This window comes from Salvelinus sp. IW2-2015, linkage group LG28 (assembly GCF_002910315.2).
Source record: "Salvelinus sp. IW2-2015 linkage group LG28, ASM291031v2, whole genome shotgun sequence".
Classification (NCBI taxonomy): Eukaryota; Metazoa; Chordata; class Actinopteri; order Salmoniformes; family Salmonidae; genus Salvelinus; species Salvelinus sp. IW2-2015.
The window spans coordinates 8,468,431-8,482,211 of record NC_036868.1 but is presented as its reverse complement, the minus strand read 5'-3'; the positions used below and the strand labels follow the sequence as shown (position 1 = coordinate 8,482,211).

Genomic DNA, 13,781 nt, shown 5'->3' with positions numbered 1-13,781 from the left:
GCATCATACGGTTTCCACCCTCTCTGCCTGMCTGCCTGCCTACCTACACTGTAGGCTACTGTACTGAATAGACTCCAAGGATCTGCTACCACCTGCTGGTAAGTGTGTCCCCAGCGAAATAATGAATGTGGAACCCAGACTGGTGGAACCAGATGCTTGATGTTCTCCGGGCCACACGGGCTCGCTGTGGAATTTCCAGCTACCATGATAGAACTTTCTCGCTCTCCGTTAAAATTGTTGGACGAACTTCACCGTTCCCAGAGTTGATTATGTCAAACATGGGGGCACGCGTTGCACGGTTGTTTAGGAATTTTAACTTAGAAAACCGGGTACATCGTGAGATCGGGAAGGCAAAACCTGAAGCGGCACCTCGACATCAGACCCACATTGATCCTGTTCAGAGTACACAGGGTGAGTACATACATAGGACTTTATGTCATTGCATTGAAGTACTGTTGACTAGCTACAGACAGTACTTAGCTAACTCAAATCGGAGGGTCATCAAAGTCAGTTACGCCTGCCAGGCTAGCAAGTAACGTTAGGTAGCTAGTAAAGCTTACTCTGTACTGGGTGGTGTTTCGTACAGCTTAGTTAACTAATTTGAAACCAAGGTTTAAGTGTGGATGAATGTGTGGTGACTATCAGTTTTCCAATTTTGTAGCAAGCACAAAGATAGCTAGCTATTTAACGTTACCTAGTTACCAGCAAAGATTCCTAGTGTGGCAGTGGGCAAATTACCCATTCAACACTAGGGTTCACCCTCTACCTCCATGCTCGGGCTGATTCTGTTTCCTTCAGTTACTGAGATCTCTGATGCCATCCACAAGAGAAACGACCCTCTACTGGGGTTCCTGAAGTCGGTTTATGTGGAATCAAAGGATCCTACAGAGGTGAGCCTAAATAATGACTATTCAATTTAAATTTCAGTGATGGATTATTTGATAGCTAGGCCTTTATCTATGTGCTTGATTATAACCCTACTCTGTTTGATCCTAACAGGCTCCAAAGGAGGTGACTGAGGAGAAAGAGGAGCGCAGGCCTCTAATTTTCAGCCTACCTGGGGACCCCTATGGTATTGTTGAGATCATTGATGTCCCTAAAGGCAAACTGTCTATTATTGAAGCCCTCCAAGCTCTCAACAATCATAAGAATGCTCCCCAAACATGGACATTGGACAAGGTCGCCCTGGAGTACTCTCTTGACTTGAAAGATACTAAAGCACTTCTGGAGCATTTCATCCCCTTCGAGGTTAAGATCATACCACCAAAGACAGAGGATGCAAAGAAGATCAAAGATATCTAGGACGAAGATGCATTATTCCTGGTCTTTAAACACAACAGCCAAGTGTATTAATTATTTATGTTTGTTGTCCTCGTCCAAATGAAACTGCAATATTTGGAGTTCTACATACTGTAATGAAATGAGGGAGAAGCATGAGGTTTTGAGGCATGATTTGAATGCATGTTGACGTTTATTGTCATGAATCTTGTCTTGGAGGCAAGATGTCAAAATTGGCTATATATTAATTAAGACAATTGGATATTTGGTTAGAGTTAGGCAGTAGGGTTAGCAGTTGTGGTTAAAGGGATACTTGGGGATTTTGGCAATGTGGATACCATTTTATGCCTCAAGTTCATCTGCCTCTGCAGAAGTAAATAAAGGGCCACACTGCCAAAATCCCGAAGTATCTTTTTTAAGGTTAGGTTTAAATCAGATTTTCTGGCTGTGCCAGCTAGTGACCACTCTGCAGAGCTGCCTCCAGGGCAAGATTCATGACAATAAATGATAACCTGCAATTTGAACCCAGTACCCTAGGGTCCAGAGCTAGACATGTTACCACTGCTCCAAAAATATGGCGTCCTTGTGGRGGTGGTAATCAGTGTTATAAACACCAAGGTTGTAATAATAAAACAATCATATAATTTGTGACATCTTTCAATCTCAATACACATTTACTAATCACATTAAAGATGAAATCTGCAGAAGGGGGAAACGGCACCACTGRCCACCCCACCATCATTGTTATCGTTTTTGCAAAACTGCGGAGCATCAGCATAGTAAAAAAATATATCTACATATTGTGCTCCTCTATCGCGTGTGCAATGATGTCTGAGGGGAGAAAAYGGTGTTTGTTGTTTGCAGTAACTTCTTTGTTGTAATATYGCAAATGGACGTGGCTGTTTCCCCATTAAGGATTCCTGCTTTAACCATTTAGGCCTATATTATATAGYTATGACTGATAGCTATGATATTTGGCCTGCAAATTAATGAATGATTATTGACAAAGTACTTTTATTTAAGKGCTTCATCCCTGTATGTTGAGTCATAAGGCTACATGTTCACATACAACTGACCCCGTGGTAAATGGATCCCAGTTACAAAACTGGTTCTAGATGCTAGTAAGTTGTCACTTAGCAGTTGTGCATCTCTCTGCAAGTATCAAGCTACTCTTCTCTTTAATTTGACATTTATATAAACAAATGTTCTGTATGTTTGTCAATCCTGTTACAAGAGTGGAAATCATTTAATATATTTGACTTGTTTTTGTCTTCCATGTGTGCCCCCAATGTGTCATGATATGTAAACCTCCAGTGTGTATCAAGTGAGGACTGCAGTTTGCAATGACCAGTGAATGTATCTCTGTGTTCGGCGTGGGGATATCCTGGCAAGAACTTCTATAGTTTATATATAAATGCATTGCTGGGCCATTTCATGAAAGAGTGAATAATCAGGATGCCATTATTTACTTGTCACTAATGTTGATGAAGATGTGAATTAAAGGGATGTTTGAGAGACATTTAATACATTTGAAATGTAATTAATGTGTAAATAAATTGATTTATTGTGGAAGGGGGTGCCCATGTAATAAAAAAAGTATTGTGGTGTTCATACTTTGACATGGCTAACAGTGTCATGTTCTGTGGCCTACTCCACATTGTGATTAAGTTATAAACTCTTATTTATTCATGAGATATGAGTAGTGGGTTCTTTGTTGATTCAGTAGCAATTTTGTGAGGTTACTTTGGTTTGATGGTCTCAGTTTTCACAGCTTGCTGCAAATGCAMATTTTTTGCAAAATAAAGGACATTGTTTTTAAAAGTTGCTTTAATGTAGGCCTTTTTTATGGCAAGGAAATTCCAGAATGTTCCTCAGCAGTTATCAGTCTTCCTGTTCCAATGTGTGTTCCCATTTTACAACCGGATGTAACTAGAAGGGATGTATGCGATCTATTACGTGCACTGTATTTATGATATAAGTCTTTCCAAAGCTTGAATGTGTGAATGACATGCTTGGATTGAGTTATTCACACTTAACAGCTTCTTGGATACTGCTGAGTTCTCTCATCGCTCCTCTCACCATTACTAAGTGTAGTTTCTGAGATGATGGCAGAGAATAGAGCACTGCTAATACGGAGGCACTGACCTTGCTATTATCCATTTAGCGCTGACTTAAAAAAATATAGTGTAACTTGCACAGATTTTCCCAAATTAGGGGTCGAGACACCATGTGGGGTCGCCTGATTTGAAAATGGGGTAGTGAGATGTGTAATAAGCAATTGTAAACAGCTGTAAGTAGCTATTATTAGTGGAACATCTAATGACCAAACATACACTGAATGGAATCTTGTAACATTTTGTTTTTCTGAGAGTGTTTGATGATGATTGTATACAATGTAACAATACAACGCCTATCGCACGTGCCCTGTAGGCCTAGTCATGCAACCAAATATTTACGCCTCTTTATGGCCATTATCCATTTCAATTGGAGCTCGAGATAATGGGTGTGCCTTAACGGAGGACCGTACCCAATCCTGTCCATACTACTGGATGATGGGACTGTCAGTTAACCGGGATACCGACAGAGATTTTAGTGACGCAATATTAGAGCCTACGGTGGACCCTGACAGTGGAAATCAAAATGATCGTTCTCAGGATAACAGAAAGATTAGGGTAGAGCTATAGGAAAGAATATCAAATGACAGACAATCAACTTGTTTAAAGCCCGTTTTGAGTCATGATTTTGTCTTGTAGGCCATTAGGCCAATCCAGCAGTTTTTTTTTTGTTGCTGCGAAATCAATTCCCTGCTAAACAAAGCTATAACGATACGCRGAGGAGCTATATTTTACTTCACTGCTTTTGTTGAATTGTGTAGGTGGCATTCGCCGTTTCTCGCTCTGTAAACAATATTATTTGATTAGACTTGTTAATTAGCGTGCAATGAGATGAATACACCTCGAATATGTAGTTGTGACGTCTGACTTCGAGGAATTACAAAAAGCATCTGGACAGCGAGATGGATCAACAGAAAGACTATATGAAACAAGCAGCGTGAAAGGGTCTGTCTTAACTGAAACCCAATAACGATATTGGTCAACCTGAGACTTTGGAAGGAAAAAGGTAATTTAACTTTTTCTAGACCGAGGATAATATAATCGAAATAAATACTCACTGAAAAGTGATTTCAGTTAATACAATGCAAACATTTAAAAACAATTCTGTTTTATTAAATTAATATTAGGCTATCATCAAACAAGCATAATAATAATAACACTGTTATCAAAAATATYCAAATAGGCTTATAATTTGAATTTGTATGGGTTTGTTTCAGTGTCTGTATATCGCAGAATGTATAGGCTATGAAATTATATAGCCTCACAATCAATAATATCCTGTGATGAGATACTCTTTAAATAGGCCGGCACATAATGGCTGACTGTAGGCTATAATTGCAGAAAATGCATCAAAARGAACGTTTATACATTTTGATCACTGTAGTCATGTCGTTTAATCACTAATTTCTACACCTCTTACCATGTTAAAGTGGACTACTATTATTTGTAACTTTACAACTGTACGAATTACTCGGCTTTATTMTGTTTTATTTCCCCATTTGATAACTGAACAACATTATCCAGCTCAGTAACAAATGTGTAATTCAAATTCCTATTTAGACACTCCAAAAGACACTCCACACACGCAATTTCCATTAAATGTATGGTAACCCTTTCAATTTAGCAGCATAACTTTTGCGTCTCTTAGAATCATCTAAGGCTTTAAGGACCATATGATACAYCAACATGATCATTTGCAGTGGTTAATGAAAAGCTCAACATCGTTTTGAAAGAGATCCAAAGCATTCAGATAGGTAGGCCTAGTGGCTGGCAGCAGGTCCCTGTTGCTAGGTTCCACAACTACTCAACATGCAGTGTTATCATTCACTTGCAAGGTACCAGGCAGTTCCTTCTTACCAGTTACTATGGTTTCTGTGGATATGTACAGTACCAGTCAAAGSTTTGGACACACCATTCCAGGATTTTTCTTTATTTTTACTATTTTCTACATTGTAGWATAATAATGAAGACACCAAAACTATGAAATAACACATATGGAATCATGTAGTAACCAAAAAGGTGTTAAACAAATCAGGATATATTTTATATTTGAGATTCTTCAAAGTAGCCACCCTTTGCCGMGATGACAGCTTTGCACACTCTTGGCATTCTCTCAACCAGCTTCATGAGGTAGTCACCTGGAATGCATTTCAATTAACAGGTGTGCCTTGTTAAAAGTTAATTTGTAGARTATCTTTCCTKAATGCATTTKAGACAATAAGTTGTGTTGTGACAAGGTAGGGGTGGTATACAAAAGATAGCCCTATTTGGTAAAAGACCAAGTCCAAATTATGGCAAGAACCRCTCAAATAAGCAGAGAGAAATAACAGTAATAACAAAGGAGACTGCGTGAATCAGGCCTTCATGGTCGAATTGCTGCAAAGAAACCACTACTAAAGGACACCAATAAGAAGAAGAGACTTGCTTTGGCCAAGAAACACGAGCAATGGACATTAGACCAGGGGAATTATGTCCTTTGGTCTGATGAGTCCAAATGTGACATTTTTGGTTCCACATTAGACCAGGGGAATTATGTCCTTTGGTCTGATGAGTCCAAATGTGACATTTTTGGTTCCAACCACCGTATCTTTGTGAGACGCAGAGTAGGTGAACGGATGGTCTCCGTGTAAAGCATGGAGGAGGAGGTGTGATGGTGCTTCACTGGTGACAAGGCATACTTAACCAGCATGGCTACCACAGCATTCTGCAGCGATACGCCATCTGATCTGGTTTGCGCTTAGTGGGACTATCATTTGTTTTTCAACAGGACAATGACCCAAAAYACACCTCCAGACTGCGTAAGCACTATTTGACCAAGAAGGAGAGTGATGGAGTGCYGCATCAGATGACCTGGSCTCCACAATCACCTGACCTCAACCCAATTGAGATGGTTTGAGATGAGTTGGACTGCAGAGTGAAGGAAAAGCAGCTAACAAGTGCTCAGCATATGTGGGAACTCCTTCAAGACTGTTGGAAAGTATTCCTCATGAAGCTAGCTGAGAAAATGCCACAAGTGTGCAAAGCTGTCATCAAGGCAAAGAGTGGCTACTTTGAAGAATCTAAAATCTATTTTGATTTGTATAACACTTTTTTGGTTACATGATTCCATATGTTTTATTTCATMGTTTTGACAGTTGCATCAGCTGCATCCTGAAACAGTCTTATTCTACAATGTAGAAAATATTAAAAATAAAGAAAAACCCTTGAATGAATAGGTGTGTCCAAACTTTTGACTGATACAGTACATGTACTCTAATCTCTTTCTAGCTCTACCATCACATGCTTTAAATGACTGTATTCTGCTGAATATCTGAAAATGGAAGAATACTGGCCTAACCACCAATTCATGTTTATTCTATTTGAAAGTGGTAAGATAAAAGGTTGCTTTTATGGGTCAGCCGTGTGTGCATAGCTGCCAAATGGCTTTTGGGTCATTCTGTATGAAAAGGGGACAGATACTGTAGGCCATGATTTTCCCTGACATTTAGCTCAAATAATTGTTTTTTGGATTACTGAAAACCTCTGTAATGACGGAATGGCCCATATCCTCCATTTCCCTCGCTATTTGTATCATTTGTATCAGGAATTATGTAGAAACAACATTGTTTCCACGTCACTTCAATGAAATAACGTGGAATAGATGTTGAATTGATGTCTGTGCCCAGTGGGAATTAGAATACAAGTCTGCTACACAGTGCAGAATTGGTGCGACTGTATCTATCAACACTGCCTGCAATAGTATCCTCGTGAGAGGAGAGCAGAGCATTATGATCAATCAGTGTCAGTGATAGGAGGCAGACCTGGATTTCAGTCTGAGGTTTGTTTGCACACATCCTTTCGGTCTTAAACAGAATATAGCCATGCGTATTCTAACCCTGTTGTCAAGGTAAGAGGAGGAGCACACAACCCAACAGTCATTGTATTATCGCCTAATAATACATTTGTTCCTGTTCTATTCTGGCTAGCCAGTTTATTTCATCAATGAACCATTTTACTCTCTCCCTTGGTGTGGTGAGGTGACTGACAATTCTATTGATGCATAATGGTAAATAGATAGAATTTGCCTCAAGGTTTCAGTCTAGCAACAGCCATCACAYAATCATGTCCTCCGTGCAGTGTACAAATTAATGTTAATGTAGAAAAAAAGCAGGCCAATTTACATTTTACTGCAAGATATTTAATAGGCCTTGAATCCGCTTTATCACTTTGAATGTATCACTTTGTGTGTTCAACCCACATGGAATGACTAAAAATAGAAATGAGAGAGAGCACATTTGAAAGTGCTGCAGGAATGTTAGAAAATCACACTTAGAGAAATAGTAATGGCGCCTTGTTGTAGGCACTAACAGAGGCTTATGCCTCGATCACACCTACAGCGTTATCGCGCAAAATGGTACACAGCATCATCTGGATGTGTGCAACAAAAGTTCAACATTCACATTCTGCTACCATTTCTGTCAAGCTGTCTACGCATACAGTTTGATGCATGCGTTCAATAAATCCAACGTATGCACCACACCGAACGCACTGCAACTGCCTCTGTAATGCAATGCTGCAAGGCAAACACAAAGTTCCATTGGAAATGAATGTACTTTTGGTGTACCAAAATGCAATGACACTGTTGGTGTGATCCAGGTGTTACTCCGCCATGGCTCGTTGACAATTAATGTTTTTTTTTTAGGGTTTTTGGATAAACGCCTAAAATATGGTCTGTGGTAAACACATGCTTAGGAGATCTTATGTTTTCTTCTATGAGATCATATTCATCAGCTAATGACACTTTTTATGAATTTTAAAGCATATATATAATCAAAACCACACTGCTAACCTTAGTACCTAACCCTAACCTTAAATGAAGACCAAAAGCATATTTTTGTTTTCATACATTTTTACAATATGGCCAATTTAGACTTTGCAGCTGGCCAAACCGTGCAGTTCTGCCTCCAGKACAAGACTCATGMCAATAAACGTCAACCTGAAATATCTCATACATTCTTGTTTTTAAACACGTAAAGATCTCCAGAATCTGTGTTAACCTCAGACCTTATTTTCGGCGTTTATCCCAAAACCCCATTCTTTCACAAATAACTCCCCTCATATGAATGGCTGAATGAACCAGAGGTTTCATTTCCATTTTTTAGTACTACAAGCTGGCGAGCTCTATGGATGGAACTGCTTATAGTTTGGCGGTTACAACATTTTCTGTTTGAGGTTTGCCGTGGAGCCATTCTAAATGATACCAGCCTGTCTAAAATAACAGTATCCAATGTTTATATAAGCGATAAGCCTTTTTTATTGCAKTCTTGAGTTGTCCCCATAAAAACATTGACTTGGTCAGTGACATGGTTTGAGAAATCGCTCCCTGGCACGGTTTAATTAATGCATGAAATTGCTATGACATTTTGGAGATGGAGAGCAGTGGTAAATTAGTTGTTTGGCCTGCTTATAATAGTGTAGTAACCRGGCTTACATCTAAATAGCTAAACTCCAAGGACTGAAGTCCTTTTAGCCCTTACAATACAAGTTCTGGATATAAACCATATGCCAGACAAAGTACCAACAAATAGTCTTAGCCTTATCTAAATAAAGTACGGGAGAGTGGGGTAAGTTGAACCAAATAGGTATGATGTGCCACCCATGTTTCTAGGAAAGTATACCAAATATTTAGGAAGAGGTCATAATTTCATGGAGTCTGAAGGAATAAACCACATGGAAAAAGTGGTAAGCAAGTTAGGTCCAAAAAACAGATTTTAACCAAGTCAAATGAATTTATTGTGTTAGAGGTTTCATGATGCTTTTATTTAAACCAAAGTAGATCATTTAAATATTGTTCTATACATAATTCGGGGTCTCTATAGGCTTAAATATGAGATCCTAAACCTAGATCCTAAAGTGCATCCTTGTAGCTGTGTGGGCTAATATAGTCAAAATGTTTGCCTTGGGGTAAGTTGAGGTTATGGCAAGTTGACCAAATGTAAGTGTTTTCTTCCCAGGTGTAATGCAAGGCATTAATCGCAGGAATACGAGGTCAAATCAMATTTTATTTGTCACATGCGCCGAATACAACAGGTGTAGGTAGACCTTATAGTGAAATGCTTACTTACAAGCCCTTAACCAACAATGCCRTTTTAAGAAAATACCTAAAAAAAGGTAGGGGAATAATAAAAAATTATTAAAGAGCAGCAGTTAAATAACAATAGCGGGGCTATATACAGKGGGTACCGGTACAGAGTCAATGTGCAGGAGAGTCTTATGGCTTGGGGGTAGAAGCTGTTTAGAAGCCTCTTGGACCTAGACCTGGCGCTCCGGAACCACTTGCCGTGCGGTAGCAGAGAGAACAGTCTATGAATAGGGTGGCTGGAGTCTTTGACAATTTTCAGGACCTTCCTCTGACACCGCCTGGGGTAGAGGTCCTGGATGGCAGGAAGCTTGGCCCCGGTGATGTAATGGGCCGTACGCACTACCCTCTGCAGGATGCTCTTGATGGTGCAGCTGTAAAACCTTTTGAGGATCTGAGGACCCATGCCAAATCTTTTCAGTCTCCTGAGGGGGAATAGGTTTTGTTGTGCCCTCTTCACGACTGTCTTGRTGTGCTTGGACCATGCTAGTTTGTTGGTGATGTGGACGCCAAGGAACTTGAAGCTCTCAACCTGATCCACTACAGTCCCGTCGATGAGATTGGGGGCGTGCTTGGTCCTCCTTTTCCTGTAGTCCACAATCATCTACTTTGTCATGATCAAATTTGAGGGAGAGGTTGTTGTCCTTGCACCACACGGTCAGGTCTCTGACCTTCTCCCTATAGGCTGTCTCATTGTTGTTGGTGATCAGAAAGGCCAGCATCCCGGAGTTGCCTCTTCACTGTTGACGTTGAGGCAGGTACTATTTAATGAAGCTGCCAGTTGAGGACACGTGAGGCATCTGTTTCTCAAACTAGACACTAATGTACTTGTCCTCTTGCTCAGTTGTGCACCGGGGCCTTCCACTCCTCTTTCTATTCTGGTTAGCGCCAGTTTGCTCTGTTCTGTGAAGGGAGTAGTACACAGCGTTGTACGAGATCTTCAGATTCTTGGCAATTTCTCGCATGGAATAGCCTTCATTTCTCAGAACAAGAATAGACTGACGAGTTTCAGAAGAAAGTTATTTGCTGATGCTCCAGATACTCAACGAGTCTAAAGAAGGCCAGTTTTATTGCTTCTTTAATCAAGACAACAGTTTTCAGCTGTGCTAACATAATTGCAAAAGGGTTTTCTAATGATCAATTAGCCTTTTAAAATGATAAACTTGGATTAGCTAACACAACGTGCCATTAGAACACAGGAGTGATGGTTGCTGATAATGAACCTCTATACGCCTATGTAGATATTCCATAAAAAWACWAAAAATCTGTCGTTTCCAGCTACAWTAGTCATTTACAACATTAACAATGTCTAYACTGTATTTCTGATCAATTTGATGTTATTTTAAATTTGCTCTTCTTTACAAAACAAGAACATTTCTCAGTGACCCCAAGCTTTTGAACGGTAGTGTATGTAGATATTTTTCTTTGTATATTCTGTATATATTCTTTGTTAGAAAGAATAATATATTTCCCTTGACGGAGTGATTCTGAATATAAAACACTCAATTTACCCCACTCTCCCCCATGTAGGCTAAGCATTCTAACATCTGTAAAACACACTTCTTCTGGGAAAATAAATTACCTGTGGCATTAAGGGGATACATAACTACACAAAAGATATCTCATTAAATCTTTAAAGTCATTCTGTACACCAGTTCCACCAGCTGATTGGCAGAGTTAAAGTGGAGTTATCTCCAAATGGAAACCTAAAAATGAGAAACAACAACTGTTATGTTAGTGTTGGGAAGGCCATGTTGTTTGTAGGGAAGTGCAGTATTTACTGAGGATGGAGAGGAGTATGGCAAGTGCAGGGAAGATCCTTGCCAGTGCCATATGAAGTTGGTAGCTTTTGGCGGTTTTATTGTCTTCTCTGTGYGCTGTGTGCAGTGTCAGGGTAGGATTTTGCTGACTGACTTTTCTCCACAAGGGCCTTCCCTCCCGTCCAACACTGAATGGATTAGAGGCTTTAAGTGTCTCATTCACTGTAACACTGAGGGGATTTGGAGGGAAAGGATGTTATCTCAATCTCTGTTGATCTCCTTTCAAAGTGCCTAATCAGGGAGACAGTGAATTACGTGCAGATCAATGTGTATATGAAGTCATTTAATTTTATACATAATATTGTCTTTTGAGGATTGCAACATTTTAAAACAAAGAATACCCATTTTAAATGTATTATTATTATGGAAAAACAGACAAAGCTATTTAAACATTTATGTTTCTGTGTTGCCTCCATTTCCCTCTCTGTCTCCCCAGGATCTCTCCTCCATGCTAAGATGCTGGCTTCTTCAGGACTAAGAAATGCATCCGAGGTATCATGTTTGGCGAGAGAAGAGCTCCAGTAACAATGCCTAAACCCAAGCCTGCACCCCTTGGGGAAGAATGGTTTACTCCACTGTCGTTCCCCCTGTGGAGGCAGGGGAGTTCAGCAACGCCAGCCTCTGCTGCCTCGTCATGAGGCTGCTGAACCTCTCTGACCACCTCCTCCAGGGCCAGCCTGACATGGAAGACATGTCCATGCAAAACAGCTCCAATGGCATCTCCTGGTCACCTCTGGACCTGGGCACAGTCACGCCAACATCTGATGCCCAGGATAGTGTGCAGGGCGTCAGCCTGCCCCTCCAGGTTTTCTTCTGCATGGCCATGGTCTCCATCCTGCTGGTGGCCTTCCTGGGGAACGTGGTGGTGGTTCTGATGGTCTACCAGCGTGCTGCCATGCGATCCGCCATCAACATCCTATTGGCCAGCCTGGCCTTCGCAGACATGATGCTGGCTGTCCTCAACATGCCCTTCGCCCTGGTTACTGTGGTGACCACACGCTGGATTTTCGGGGATGTTTTCTGCCGAGTGTCGGCAATGTTCTTCTGGCTCTTTGTCATAGAGGGCATGGCTATCCTGCTTATAATAAGCATAGATCGGTTCCTGATCATAGTCCAGAAACAGGACAGGTTGAGTCCCCACAGAGCCAAAGTGTTCATAGTCATCACTTGGACTCTCTCCCTCTGTTTCTCTTTCCCACTAGCCACAGGTCACCCTTCTCTCCAGATCCCCTCTAGAGCTCCACAGTGTGTGTTTGGCTACACCAGCGAGCCGGGGTACCACGCCTACGTGTTGCTCCTCATGATGGCCTCCTTCTTCATCCCCTTCATGGTCATGTTGTACACTTTCATGGGGATCCTGAACACCATCCGGCACAACGCTGTGCGCATCCACAGCCATCCGGACAGCATCTGCCTTAGTCAGGCCAGCAAGCTGGGCCTCATGAGCCTGCAGAGGCCCTTCCAGATGAACATAGACATGAGCTTCAAGACGCGTGCCTTCACCACCATCCTCATCCTCTTCTCGGTGTTCACCATGTGCTGGGCTCCCTTCACCGCCTACAGCCTGGTTTCCACCTTCAGCAGCCCCTTCTACCACAAGGCCAACTTCTTTGAAGTCAGCACCTGGCTCCTTTGGTTGTGCTACCTCAAGTCGGCCCTCAACCCTCTCATTTACTACTGGCGGATCAAGAAGTTCCGCGATGCATGCCTTGACCTGATGCCCAAGTACTTCAAGTTTCTCCCTCAGCTGCCCGGCCACACGAAGCGGCGTATTCGACCCAGCGCTGTGTACGTGTGTGGGGACCATCGCTCTGTGGTCTGACTTGGAGGACACGGACTTCACTGCCATGTAGGTTTTGTTCGACCATTTATCCAATTTGCTCTCACCAGTCAAATTCATGAGGAGTTGGGATTGCTGTTTCGACAAGGACAGTATATTTTAGCTGTGTTGAACTTGTTTACAAAGCATGTAAAYTAACTGCTTCTGTGGTTTTGATTATGGTGAAAGGCAGCCAGGCTATTACATTTTTTTCATTGATATTTGTTTGATTGTTTTGTGCCTATTAATTAGTCTATGCCAGTCAGAATGCTGCTACATCTGCTGAAAATGTGCTATTTCGGTGTACTGCACTTAGGCCTCTTTTGAATGTAATAAAACATTTACATTTCTTACCATGTTAATACAGTCTTTGGCATTTACTTCTGGTTTGGTTTACTTCTTTATATCTCATGTTMGATTTTTGACTTATACTGTACTTCTGCAATTATACTATGGTTCACACACGCCATAAAAAAAGGCAAAGAAAATAAAAAAGTTCCTTAGCAACCCACTCATTTTTGTATTACATTTTTTTTKTTGCTGCAGTCTATTTGTTTAGATTGACTCAACATGGCCTTGAATCCTATTTGTGTTTAATGTACCATGCACTCTAGAGACGCATTACACCAGGG

At 41.1% G+C, this 13,781-nt stretch overlaps 2 protein-coding genes across 3 annotated transcripts; both read left to right on the top strand.

The window, feature by feature from the left end:
* The first annotated feature begins 188 nt into the window (after positions 1 to 188).
* Positions 189 to 3,102, top strand: LOC111954031 (NADH dehydrogenase [ubiquinone] 1 alpha subcomplex assembly factor 4). 2 transcript variants are annotated; one of them, XR_011474353.1, is made up of 4 exons: positions 189 to 411; positions 799 to 890; positions 1,000 to 1,552; positions 1,699 to 3,102. XR_011474353.1 is itself a non-coding variant. In XM_023973528.2 (3 exons), the coding sequence occupies exons 1-3, from the start codon at positions 270 to 272 to the stop codon at positions 1,300 to 1,302; spliced, it is 537 nt and encodes a 178-aa protein (XP_023829296.1). In that variant the 5' UTR covers positions 189 to 269; the 3' UTR covers positions 1,303 to 3,102. The 2 variants fall into 2 exon arrangements, 1 of the variants encoding a protein (XP_023829296.1); XM_023973528.2 differs by having other exon boundaries at positions 1,000 to 3,102.
* A 778-nt stretch (positions 3,103 to 3,880) lies between these two features.
* LOC111954030 (probable G-protein coupled receptor 63) lies at positions 3,881 to 13,511 on the top strand. Its single transcript, XM_023973527.1, has 2 exons — positions 3,881 to 4,398; positions 11,767 to 13,511. The coding sequence occupies exon 2, from the start codon at positions 11,893 to 11,895 to the stop codon at positions 13,150 to 13,152; it is 1,260 nt and encodes a 419-aa protein (XP_023829295.1). The 5' UTR covers positions 3,881 to 4,398; positions 11,767 to 11,892; the 3' UTR covers positions 13,153 to 13,511.
* Positions 13,512 to 13,781: the final 270 nt, after the last annotated feature.